Consider the following 10,868-nt stretch of genomic DNA (forward strand, 5'->3'; position numbering starts at 1 on the left):
GTAATTGCTAACATTCAATTTCATTGTTTTATTAGACATTATCACACCTACTAATGCGAAACTTTATTCTATTCAAGAAATTAGTGAAACACGAATCAATATTTTTACCTCTAAAACCTATGTCATTAACTCATATATTCATTTACCAGATGCGAACTATGCAAAAAAAACTATACAACAAAATTACCATTCATCACTAGTTCCTTCCTGTTCCAAAAACGAAATCATGTACTCATCAATGTGCCCCACAGTCTCATCCAAGTCTTCCTCTAACTCACTTCTATCTTCATCCATGTCATTCGTGTTTGATTGTTCCTCTGTTGAGTCTCTTTCAAAACCAGGGGTTGCACTATCAGACGATAGAGGAGTAGAGTCTTTGGTTAACATAGCTTGAGGAGTAGATGTTTCACTGAACTCGGTTTGTTCAAGAGCACTTTCTTTTCGGGCCACTTGAGCAGCTTGGACGTCTTCTTCATCTTCAGCAGCGGCTAATGCTACTTCCCAGTTTTCCTCGTTTTTTGTAGAACCAGAATCAGAATCAGCTTTGACTTTCTTGAGTGATTCGTCATCCAGATCAAATAGATCAAGTACATCAGCTTTACGGAACCATTCAGTAGTAAATTCTCCACCCTGGATGACTATTTTATCCAGCATTCGTTTTTGGTTGGCCCGACGCAACATATTAGATTCAACCGTATATTCACTAATCAAACGATAAATGTGCACATCACGGGTCTGCCCAATTCTGTGTGATCTATCTTGAGCTTGCGCATCCAATTGTGGATTCCAATCCGAGTCATAAAAAATTACAGTGTCAGCGCCAGTTAAGTTTATACCTAAACCACCACTTCTCGTTGAAAGTATAAAAACTGGAATCTTATCGTCATTGTTAAACCGTTCAGTTAGTATTTGTCTTTGCTCTATCTTGGTAGCTCCGTCAAGACGTAAATAGCGATGTCCGTGAATATTAAGGAATTGTTCTAAAATGTCCAGGACTTTTGTCATCTGGGTAAAGATTAATACTCGATGTCCGTTAGAAACCAAATCTTTCAATAAACGGTCCAGTACCTGCAGTTTACCACAATCATATTGTAACAGTCGCTTATCAGGAAAAGCAATAGCCAATCTAGTTGAAGCTTGATGTAGCGGATTAATTTTTCTAGATACCTCATATAGTAAATCTCGAGGAATTGTTTTACAAAACAGTTCTGGTAGATCTACCACTACCGCTTTAGGAGTGATACAAGCAAACCGTTGTATGATTTCCTTCATATTCGAAGCTCTCTCTTCAGTACTTAAGATGCAACTGCGCAATGCTTTCGTAGTATTTAGTAAATAAAGTGGATCATCTTTAGCATAAAGCGTATAATCAATTGATGTTGAATGCTTTGGAAGCTTTTCGGCCAATCGAATAAGGTTGCTTCCATATATGGGTGAATGAGAGCATTTACTTTCATTCAAGTACTTCTGGAAATTTAGTTTATCAAGCTGTTCTTGATAAATTTTATTTTGAAAGTGCTCTTTAAAGTTGGATTTTTTGAATTGACAGGGCTTGCATTCCTCGTCAATCTGCATTCTTAGAAATGTAGATATTCTATTGTAAGCATTCGTTGCGCAAAGACTATTCAATTCATCAGAAACAAAAGTGTCAAACGCTTCCGAATCTGTACGAATTAATCTTAACGTAGAAAGATCCAATTTCGTCATTGGCTCTTCATGCAATAACCGTTTCCGAACCAATAAGTCTTTAATTTCCAAATCAGCAATGGCAGATCTTCGCAAGGCGAAAGATGTGACAATTGGTCTTTCTTCATGCAAATTGGGATGATTACATACTTTTCGAAGTTGCATAAGGCAATTAATAATGCTCATAAAATTTCCAGATGCCAAAATTTCTCTAGTACGAGCACGGTTTATAAAATCATCGTACAAAAACCTTTGTCGCTTAGAGAGCTGGCAATACACAACATGCTCATATTTAGCTGGCATCTGCTTTTCAACTTCTGTTTTTAAACGGCGAAGTAAATAAGGTCTGAGTACACGATGAAGCTTGGCAACTGTGTTCATCGCTTCAGGATTCATATCCTGACCTTCTTCTATTAAACGATCCATCGGTTTTGAAAACCAATCTTGAAAATCCTTCAAATTAGCAAAAGCAGAGTTATTTTGTGTCACGCCAGCAGGCATCAAGAAATACAGAAGTGACCATAATTCGACTAAATTATTTTGCAAAGGAGTTCCGGTAAGCAATAATCGATGCTCTGCATTAAAGTTCAGAAGAGATTGCCAACGTTGAGACCTGAAATTTTTAATATTGTGAGCTTCATCTAAAATCATGTACTGCCATTTTTTGCGTCTAAAGGGTTGATGATCTTGTAAAACAAGTTGATATGAAGTAATACAGACATGCCAAGTGTCGGGTTTATACCATCCACTTCTTTTTTCTTTTCTTTCTTGGGGATTGCCATAATACGTTAGAATTTTAAATCCCGGCAAAAATTTCTTAAATTCCATTTCCCAATTAAGCATTACACTTGTCGGTACAATAATTAAATGAGGGCCCCAATTTTCTTTTTCACAGGCGAGATGGGCCAGTAAGGCTATCGTTTGAATCGTTTTTCCAAGACCCATTTCATCAGCAAGTATACCGTTGGTATTGCTATCATGAAGGGCAGTAAGCCATTCAAGTCCATACTGTTGATATTCCCTAAGAGTTCCTCTAAAGAGAAAAGGAACTTGGATCTTATTAGCATGTAAGACAGGGCTCCCATTAGGTTCGTCAAATTTTCTTTGCTCAGAAATTCCTGCTATTGATTTTTTCCGTGCAAGACCGTCATCGTTTACTCGTCTCTTCTTTTTACTTGCAACGTCTTCATTGTATAACAGAGACAAGCTTGACGACGACCCAGTATCGTGTAGTGGAACTTCATTTTGGTCTCCATCATTGAGATCCTTTTTGGTAGACACACCATCAGTAATGTCCTCTTTTTTCATGACTATCACTTCTCCATCCAAATCCGATACGTGGTTGTATGATTTTTTTGCAAAAAATCGACGACTTCTTCGCAGGGAGGGTGGATGTTTATTCACCACACGAGTTTTGTCACTAACCTTCCGTTTTCTTAAATTTGATTCCTCTGTAATATCCTCGTCTTCATTCTCTTCATCTTCGGAACTCAACGGTTCATCATCTGAAGTTTCTTCCGCTTCCTCTTCACGTTCTATATTTTTGATTAAGTCCGGATTACTATACTTAAGTTTCAACTCATCAACAGATAGTAGATCGTCTGATGTTTTTAATAAATAATTCCAGTCTACGGCTGATTCACTTGTTTGCGCACTGATATTAATATTGGCTCTTTCAATTCTAGCTTCAAGCAAATCAGTAGAATGTTTCAAAATGTTGGCCAACTGTTCTTTTCCTGCTACTCTTTGAGCTTCAGCTGCTCTTTCAGCACGTCTCCGTCTAACTTCTCTTTCAATGACTTTCCATTTTTTTCGGATTTCCCAAGCAGTTCTTTTTGCCAAAAGACGTATCCGCTTGTCCTCCTCTTTGGCCTTTTTCTCATCTGCACCTGAAAGTCGCTTAAAATGTGCTAAAATCATACCAGATATTCGGCGCGAACGCGAAGCTCGCACCTTCCTATCATTATGCATAGAGCGAGCATAACCATTGACATGAGATAGAAGATTATCTCTGTATGATATTGGAATATTATTGGAACTAGGTGCCTTTTTCAGCTCTACAGGAGCTTCTGCTGTAAAGTAACCCTTTTTTCTGAACTCATTAATTCTATGTCGGAGTTGAACCTCGCGAAAAACCAATTCCTTTGCTTCTTTCGGATCGTGATCACCATCTTCCAAAGATACATATGAATCAAGGTATTGCTCTAAATGTTCGTATTTTGGCTGTTCAGTGATATGCCCACTGTGAGTAACCAACAGCTTTGGTTCGCGAAACCGAACGCGTACTTTTAAATCTGAAGATCCTTCTTTCTTAATATAGGAACTAAGTCCATTTTTGTTCTTTTCTGACTCCTCGTAAGTCATAGAATTACTCTACTCATCTGAGCCGAAGTTGTGGTAGAAGGATGAAATACTATTGGGAGCTGCCACCACTTGACCTCAAAATTTGCACTTTGCGGCAAACAGCGTATAGCTTCAGCTTTTCAAGTGTCAAATTTTTGAGATGAAAAATAATTCCGTTTTAGCTCTTCTTCAACTTTTGAGAGGTCTCCAGGCTCCCTTCCTCACCATGAAACTTCCTATTTGCATTTACCTAACTAAGGGGATGAGAGACTGCCAGATTCAATTATAAATTATAAATGCTTAATTTAAAACACTAAACAGTTCTTTTTTGATAATCAAAAGCTACTTTCTCGTAAGTTCGTTTCTTTTAGCTGACGCATTACTATACGGTACTATTATAAAACTTACAAATTTAGAGTATGAAATTATATAAACTGAAATGAGTTGATATTCAATCAAGTGACTGATATTTATAATAAATACACATGAGCTATAAATTATCAGGTCTTTAATGCATAATTTAGGTGACAAGGAATTATATATAAAATGACATTAATAAATAAAACAACAAAGTCAAACTATTAAACTTACTGCATTCACCGGGAATCCAGCTTTTTTAAATGACCAAGTGGCATCACATAACCGTTTCTCATAGCATCAGCCATTAGTAATCTGCCTTTCCTTTGGAAATGCTTTGATAAAAATCTCTTCGAATCAGCGCGCATACGCAGAATTCGGAGAATAATACGCTCGTTTCTTTCCAACTCGCTTTCATTCGTTTGAATATGCACTTTTCTGATAGTTCCAGAACGATAAATTTCCTTATTCGCAAACTTGATTCTGGAATGTCGAGGTAGACTTTCAACGGGCTCATTGTTAACCATACGAGAGGACAAGTATAGTTGCGAGGCAATTTTATCGCATTCCTGAAGAAGAAAATCAGTTGGCTTATCATAATATTCCTGCACTCGAAGTAGCTCCTTGTAATGGTCCGTTTCTAAAACGGGCAACTTTACTCCTTCCCCGTTGGCATAAAAATAGTCTTTTAAAAACTGCAGCCATCTGTACACAATTGCCATTTGGGCTGGAGAAAGTGGTTTTCGATTAATTGGCTTAACAGAAACAGGTGGTAACAACAATTCCTCGGTAGTGCAAACAACTTCGTCCCATACATAGGACATTACAGTTACGAATACGTCCTTTGTTAAGTGCTTCGCGATAATGGAAAAATTTAAGTCGAAGTAATCAAGCAGCTCGTAAATAGCAGCCTCAATCTGAACATCGGTAAGCTCGCCTTCTTTTTTAACATTTTCGGACGATTTAGAGCTGAATCCAGTTCGATTAAGTAGGCTAGTTACAGAGGTCATTGTTTTGTCGAGATCCATCCACGTATTGGCAGAAAGAAGCTTTTTTAGCGTTGCTGTTGATAGATTTTGATTAATAACGGGCTCCATCTTATTAACAATAAATTTAATCATCTCTCTCTGAGCACGCTCAAGGTCGTGATAAGTTCGTCCAACATAAAAACCAATGTGTTCTCTTTCACCTTCCATTTCAATCCTAAGAAGAAGCTCACCATGGGGGTTCAAATCAAACCACTCTTCTCTCGGTAAATAATCACCATATATTTTTGGGCTTAATGTAAAGGAACTTCTGCCAAATATTTCGTGATCATTAAATTTTCCTTTTGACCATAAATTAGCAGTAATCATTAATGCGTCCTTTGTCTTTACTTCAAAAGTATCATCCCAACGAGGATTCATTGAATGTATCGGTCGAGTTTTACCAATACGACGACCCTTATTGTCAGTTAAAACAATGTAAGACGTCCGAATTTTACCGGCGCCATCAGGATGTAATCCTTCTCCTCTAACAACTTTAATTGTGTACAAATAATTTGTGGCAGAAATTTTATGACGTTTAGTAGATTCAGCAACGTCTAATGCCTCTATTAGACGCTGGAGATCTATTTTCTGTTCAAGTTCTTCATAAGCGTGCATGGCAAAATGAATATTGTTTAGCAAAATACACATTGTTGGTGAAAACCGAAAAGGCAATACCTCATTACTTCCGGATAAAATATTCCTAGCTTTTGAAAACCACGATGAGCTATTGTCATTTTGAACTTCACTCGTATCGTCTTGTTTATTAGCTTCTTCAAAAAATTTTTGTGTAGTCCACTGAGTATACTTTGAAAGTACAATATAAATAACTCTAAAGAATCGAGTAAAAAAACGAGCATTCGCTAAATCGTCTTCCCACTCAAATCCTTCCAAAGTCCTAAAAGCTTGATGAAAAGCATGAAACAGGTCTACTATAGAACTACTGTACTGACCTTCTGAAGAATTTTCATCAAAATTGTCCTTCTCTAAAGATCTCAAAAACCATTGCTCTGCACTGGCTTCGACATTGTCGAGCCAAGAATCAATGAATGGCTGAAAAAAACCTTCAAAACTTCCAATACGATACTCCTCATTGTGATATTCTTGAAGGACATGTATCATTTGCTTTAAGTCACTATATATTTCAAGCATATCTTTAGTCAAATCATTAATATCAGCGTTGGCTTTTTCTCTCAAATATTCTTTCGCAACAACTAGCGCTGCGCGTATGTAATTAGGAAGAACAATATTTATAAAGATTTGTGGAAGTGACAAAACTCCGTAAATACATTCGGAACAATTCCTTTCCAAGAATTTAATTCGTACAGATATCCTGTTACTGGCTAATATGATTTCGTCAAGAAAATTAGAAGAGGGTAATTTCGAAAGATCAAATTCCTCATCAAATATTACTTTACAATGCTCTTGGAGAGCCAATGCAACAGAAGAGATCTCACTTTTCGGAGACAAATCTTGATTGATCACCTTACCATCTTCAACACATATGCTCATTATATTTAACCAACGATGAAAATCAGCCTTTTTTTCGTGCAACAAATCTAAAAGTGATTTCTTTAAAAGTTGAGCTAATGCATTTCTGATTCCAAACAATGCAGAACTAAAAATTGAAACATCGATCTTTGGCCAATATGTTATCTCCCATTCTTTGAGTGACTTATGAAGCTCACCGAAATGTGTCAAAACGTCTGCTGAAGTTATCAACCCTTTTTGTAAATGTTCGCGTGCAAAATCCATACTCAAAGCACAGCGAGTGGATGGCAATATTCTCCAGTAAATGGAGCACTCCCTTATAAATGTGTTTATTTGCTTGACTTCAACAGGATCTGTAACTTGTAATCTGTATTCAAGACATAGCGATAGAAGTTGCCGAAAGTAAGGCCGCGCTATTGGCGGCACGTATGTCGGCGTTTTTCTACTGGCAGGAAAACCAATCGGTTGAATAGGGTGATTTGGTGATGAAGAAAGAGGAATCAAACTTAACATGATTTTACGATGTTGTTCTAGTGTTTGAAGTTCACGAGCTTTCCAAGTGGAGTATGATTTATAATTAGAAAAATCGACCACCGAATGCGAAAATTTACAAGCATCACTTTCTAAATCCTCAATTAAAATGCCAATATCTTCAGCTATGGCGGCCTCATCTATTGAGGGAAATAATTTTTCAGCATCCAACAATGCTTTTGAATAAGCAACCTTGAATACTGACGAAAAAACTTTTAACAAAGGAAAAGATGAAAGGTCAAATTGATCTTGTCCTCTATTAACGCGTTTTGTACTCAGTATTTCACTTTTGTTGAGAAGCTTTGAGTGATACATGTCAAGATGGGATACAAATTCAGATGATGGGGAAGCCAATTGGCCTTTAAGCGTGACTCTTTTGCATAACTCAATAAAGGAAGCAGTAATTCTGTCTGCTAAATTTGAATCGTAAGCTGTTCCCAAACGTTTAGTAAGTTCAGATGAAACAGAGCTGGCAAAAATCAAAAACATATCCTCAATTTTCCTCGAGTCTTTTAATTGCTTAGATATATGAGATTTGTTTATGTTATTGTAAAATGCTGCGAAACATCCTCTGATCAACTGATCTTGATATTCTGGCTCTTTTCCCATACTAATACTCTCAAGGGCAAGCGATAAATATTTTATAAAATCCTTGGGATATTTTGGATTATCTTTTTTTTCTTTGGCAGAAAATAGACTACCAGAAAATGCCCCATTGGTCTTTTTCTCAACTGGTGTACTAAATGATGATGTCTGCAGAGCTGAAGGGGTAGATGCACGATACTGTACTAAGAACAGGATTAACACATTCTTTAAAGTCCAGCTAAATACGTTGGTTAATTAAAATGAAAAGTAATGAAATAACAAACCTATAGAGCTCATCTTTACTTATAGACTCTGCAGCTTGAACTTCGTTCGAGTGTAAAGGAAGAGGTTTTCGTCTACAATTCATCCCATTTAGAAAATAAAATGAAGATATTTAATTTAGTTTCTTTGCAGGTTAAGCAACAGGATCGAAGGATATATAATAGCCTAGAGAATGTATTGAGTGGGAGAAATATGGTGAGATAGGCGGAGGTGTAATCGGAAATCTATGACAGAGAAGAATTAAAGAAACATGATTTTACTATGAAAGACTTGGTAGCTCATCTGTTAAAAATATTAAATTAGTAGGCAATAATGCAACTTGTATTTGGAATCAAGCTAACTGCATAATTTCTGCTTAATCCAAAGAATCCACCGTCTAAGACGGTCAAAATAAAGTGGCTTCAAGGACTATATTGAAAGAAATATAAAACAGTTATTATGATATATTTTAGATTTATTTAATGTATTTGCACACCAGGATCAATTATTAATGTTAACACTATCCACCACAAAGTATGAGAAAAAATAATATGCAAACATCTAAAGATAGTGAACTAAAAGAACAAGGTATATTTATTCTGTGTAGATTAAGCTGACATATCAAAGCTAAAGGAAAATCGTCCAAGCTTATTCATAAATTACCAAAACAGCGTACACGCATCTCTCAAGGACAAATGCATTCAACTCAGGATTTTGTTAATAATGAAGATCAAGATGCATATAGTGTAAGGGAGAACGAAAATGAACTTCATATCAATAATTCCGGGATGTCAGAGTTGAATAAGAAGTTGCAACTCCCTAACGTAGAGTTATCTACTCTTTCGCACACCCAAGAGCAGGAATTCAATGAACTGAACAAGCTGATACGAAAAATTAATGAACTACAAGAATTTTATTTACTTGAAGATTTGGCAAAACCTGTTACCAATGCTGGCGCTGACGCTGATGGTAAGACTAAGGCCTATTTCTGAATTTTTTACTTACATTCAAGAAGACACAATAGTCAAAGATTTAAAAAAAGAACTAGAAAATGAAAAGAAAGCTAACCATTCGTTAAAGAATGAGTTATTGAAAACTCGAGAGCAAATAAAAAACTATTCAAAAATTAATATACTTATAAAGGAGCTTTTCGGATTAGAAGTTGCAGACTGTATAGAGGACGAGGATGGATATCGTTTCAACTGTAAAAACACTGGAAGGAGAGGGAGTAAGTGCTTTAAGGGATTTAGAAATAATTTCAAGCTAACAGGATATTATTATAGCACTCGAATATCAGCTCTTGTTAGATGATCAAAACTTTACATTTACTCCACGTCTGAATGTTCAAACTGATGAGGAGCTTATGAAACATTTACCAGACTATTTGTTGGAGGAAATTATCTTTACGAAAGAACAAGGAAAATTATTTTCTGCTAGATTAATGAAAGCTTTGCAAGATTAACAATAATAACTATGGATTTTGCTTAAACTTTAATACTTCCTTGTTATATGAATAGCACTATATCTTAAATTAATTGTGCTCGTCGAGATATCACTTTTTTCATCGTCCGTCAAAAGCTGCGATGTTTGTATTCTGCTACCATAATTATCTATTATTAATTTTTACATCTTTTATTCGAAAAGACCTTAACCGCTTAGGAAAAAATTGAATGCAAAAAACTTAAGGAAATGGGTAGAATTCAAATCAAAGACTGTATATAGAAAGCTATTGATATCGTAATATATTATTATTCTAGTGATAACCATAAGCATTGGACTATCATAAGTAATCAAACTGCATACTTTTTCGTCCATTCACGGGCATTTGCAATTGCCTGTGGCTCATTTTCTTTCCAAATCTTTGCAACATCATTGTCTAAAGGGTCATCTGGGTTGGGAGCACCCATTAATGCCTGTATCGAAAGTAGCACGGTTCGAATTTGTAAAGCAGGACTCCAATCCTCTGATTTATTAATGTTAGTACACCAAAATAAGATGAAACGTGTGAAGTTTAACATACTTTTTAACGTAGATAAACATATGCGACCTAATTTATCAACGTTTGGATGATAAATTTTAGTAAGAAAACGAACATTGGGAGGCATCTAATAGTTGTTAAAACTCAAATTACACAATTATACAATTTTTTGAAGACAGTTTGAAACTGACAATGCCATTCTTCAAATTTTTGTTGAACTAGCAGGGCTAGCAAAAGGACCATGGTAGGCTCAATACTGTGTTTTCAAAAAAAACCTACCATTGGATACTCATCAGGAAGAAACAGCTCTAAGTGAAATTTTCCACCTTCATAAGCTGATTGCTGAGGCCCTTCCATAGTAATTTTAAAATAGCGAAGATTATCTTCAGTGGGAGCCGCTACAATTCCGGGTGGAGGATCTCTCGTAAGGGTTTCAATTTCCTACCAATTATTAGTTGAAAAATGCTAACAGAAAGCGCAAACCTTAATAATACGCTTAGGCAAAGCCATTGTTCATATACTTGGACTTCCTAGAATGCATGCTGTACACACAATAAGTACTTGGTTTAAGGAGAAACTGGAGAGATTGATACACTATTCTATATAAGGAG

General features: G+C 36.1%; 4 protein-coding genes and 5 long non-coding RNA genes across 9 annotated transcripts; 3 read left to right on the forward strand and 6 right to left on the reverse strand.

Moving 5' to 3' along the window:
* Positions 1 to 80: 80 nt before the first annotated feature.
* Positions 81 to 4,093, reverse strand: swr1 (Swr1 complex histone chaperone module subunit, SNF2 family ATP-dependent chromatin remodeller Swr1). The gene has a single exon (NM_001356200.2). The coding sequence runs from the start codon at positions 4,048 to 4,050 to the stop codon at positions 184 to 186; it is 3,867 nt and encodes a 1,288-aa protein (NP_001342781.1). The 5' UTR covers positions 4,051 to 4,093; the 3' UTR covers positions 81 to 183.
* SPOM_SPNCRNA.4377 lies at positions 120 to 981 on the forward strand. Its single transcript, NR_193738.1, has one exon. It is a non-coding gene; the product is annotated as a non-coding RNA (long non-coding RNA).
* On the forward strand, positions 1,933 to 6,482 carry SPOM_SPNCRNA.4378. The gene has a single exon (NR_193739.1). It is a non-coding gene; the product is annotated as a non-coding RNA (long non-coding RNA).
* On the reverse strand, positions 4,198 to 4,414 carry SPOM_SPNCRNA.4379. The gene has a single exon (NR_193740.1). It is a non-coding gene; the product is annotated as a non-coding RNA (long non-coding RNA).
* Positions 4,464 to 8,514, reverse strand: ync13 (Munc family exocytic/endocytic regulator Ync13). Its single transcript, NM_001020358.3, has 2 exons — positions 8,303 to 8,514; positions 4,464 to 8,256 (listed from the first exon to the last, which is right to left on the reverse strand). The coding sequence occupies exons 1-2, from the start codon at positions 8,383 to 8,385 to the stop codon at positions 4,626 to 4,628; spliced, it is 3,714 nt and encodes a 1,237-aa protein (NP_594926.1). The 5' UTR covers positions 8,386 to 8,514; the 3' UTR covers positions 4,464 to 4,625.
* A 247-nt stretch (positions 8,515 to 8,761) lies between these two features.
* On the reverse strand, positions 8,762 to 9,196 carry SPOM_SPNCRNA.4380. The gene has a single exon (NR_193741.1). It is a non-coding gene; the product is annotated as a non-coding RNA (long non-coding RNA).
* Positions 8,796 to 9,976, forward strand: csm1 (microtubule-site clamp monopolin complex subunit Csm1/Pcs1). The gene is made up of 4 exons (NM_001020359.3): positions 8,796 to 8,867; positions 8,907 to 9,248; positions 9,295 to 9,507; positions 9,563 to 9,976. Exons 1-4 carry the CDS (start codon positions 8,816 to 8,818, stop codon positions 9,739 to 9,741), a joined length of 786 nt encoding a protein of 261 aa, NP_001018298.2. The 5' UTR covers positions 8,796 to 8,815; the 3' UTR covers positions 9,742 to 9,976.
* Positions 9,404 to 9,662, reverse strand: SPOM_SPNCRNA.4381. Its single transcript, NR_193742.1, has one exon. It is a non-coding gene; the product is annotated as a non-coding RNA (long non-coding RNA).
* Positions 9,866 to 10,780, reverse strand: ubc13 (ubiquitin-conjugating enzyme Ubc13). Its single transcript, NM_001020360.3, has 4 exons — positions 10,741 to 10,780; positions 10,537 to 10,698; positions 10,300 to 10,384; positions 9,866 to 10,242 (listed from the first exon to the last, which is right to left on the reverse strand). Exons 1-4 carry the CDS (start codon positions 10,765 to 10,767, stop codon positions 10,070 to 10,072), a joined length of 447 nt encoding a protein of 148 aa, NP_594929.1. The 5' UTR covers positions 10,768 to 10,780; the 3' UTR covers positions 9,866 to 10,069.
* Between the last annotated feature and the right edge of the window lie 88 nt (positions 10,781 to 10,868).

The sequence above is a fragment of the Schizosaccharomyces pombe genome (assembly GCF_000002945.2).
Source record: "Schizosaccharomyces pombe strain 972h- genome assembly, chromosome: I".
NCBI classification, from domain to species: domain Eukaryota; kingdom Fungi; phylum Ascomycota; class Schizosaccharomycetes; order Schizosaccharomycetales; family Schizosaccharomycetaceae; genus Schizosaccharomyces; species Schizosaccharomyces pombe.

Bases quoted from the DNA above. Each gene is read 5' to 3' on its own strand.
- ubc13 (NM_001020360.3), bottom strand. From the start codon at position 10,767: ATGGCTTTGCCTAAGCGTATTATTAAG. The intron at 10,699-10,740 runs GTTTGCGCTTTC...AATAATTGGTAG, and splicing joins TGCCTAAGCGTATTATTAAG to GAAATTGAAACCCTTACGAG. The intron at 10,243-10,299 runs GTATGTTAAACT...TTAATAAATCAG, and splicing joins ATGTTTATCTACGTTAAAAA to AGGATTGGAGTCCTGCTTTA.
- ync13 (NM_001020358.3), bottom strand. From the start codon at position 8,385: ATGAATTGTAGACGAAAACCTCTTCCTTTACACTCGAACGAAGTTCAA. The intron at 8,257-8,302 runs GTTTGTTATTTC...CAACGTATTTAG, and splicing joins AGTAAAGATGAGCTCTATAG to CTGGACTTTAAAGAATGTGT.
- csm1 (NM_001020359.3), top strand. From the start codon at position 8,816: ATGAGAAAAAATAATATGCAAACATCTAAAGATAGTGAACTAAAAGAA. The intron at 8,868-8,906 runs GTATATTTATTC...GACATATCAAAG, and splicing joins TAGTGAACTAAAAGAACAAG to CTAAAGGAAAATCGTCCAAG. The intron at 9,249-9,294 runs GTAAGACTAAGG...ACATTCAAGAAG, and splicing joins TGCTGGCGCTGACGCTGATG to ACACAATAGTCAAAGATTTA.
- swr1 (NM_001356200.2), bottom strand. From the start codon at position 4,050: ATGACTTACGAGGAGTCAGAAAAGAACAAAAATGGACTTAGTTCCTAT.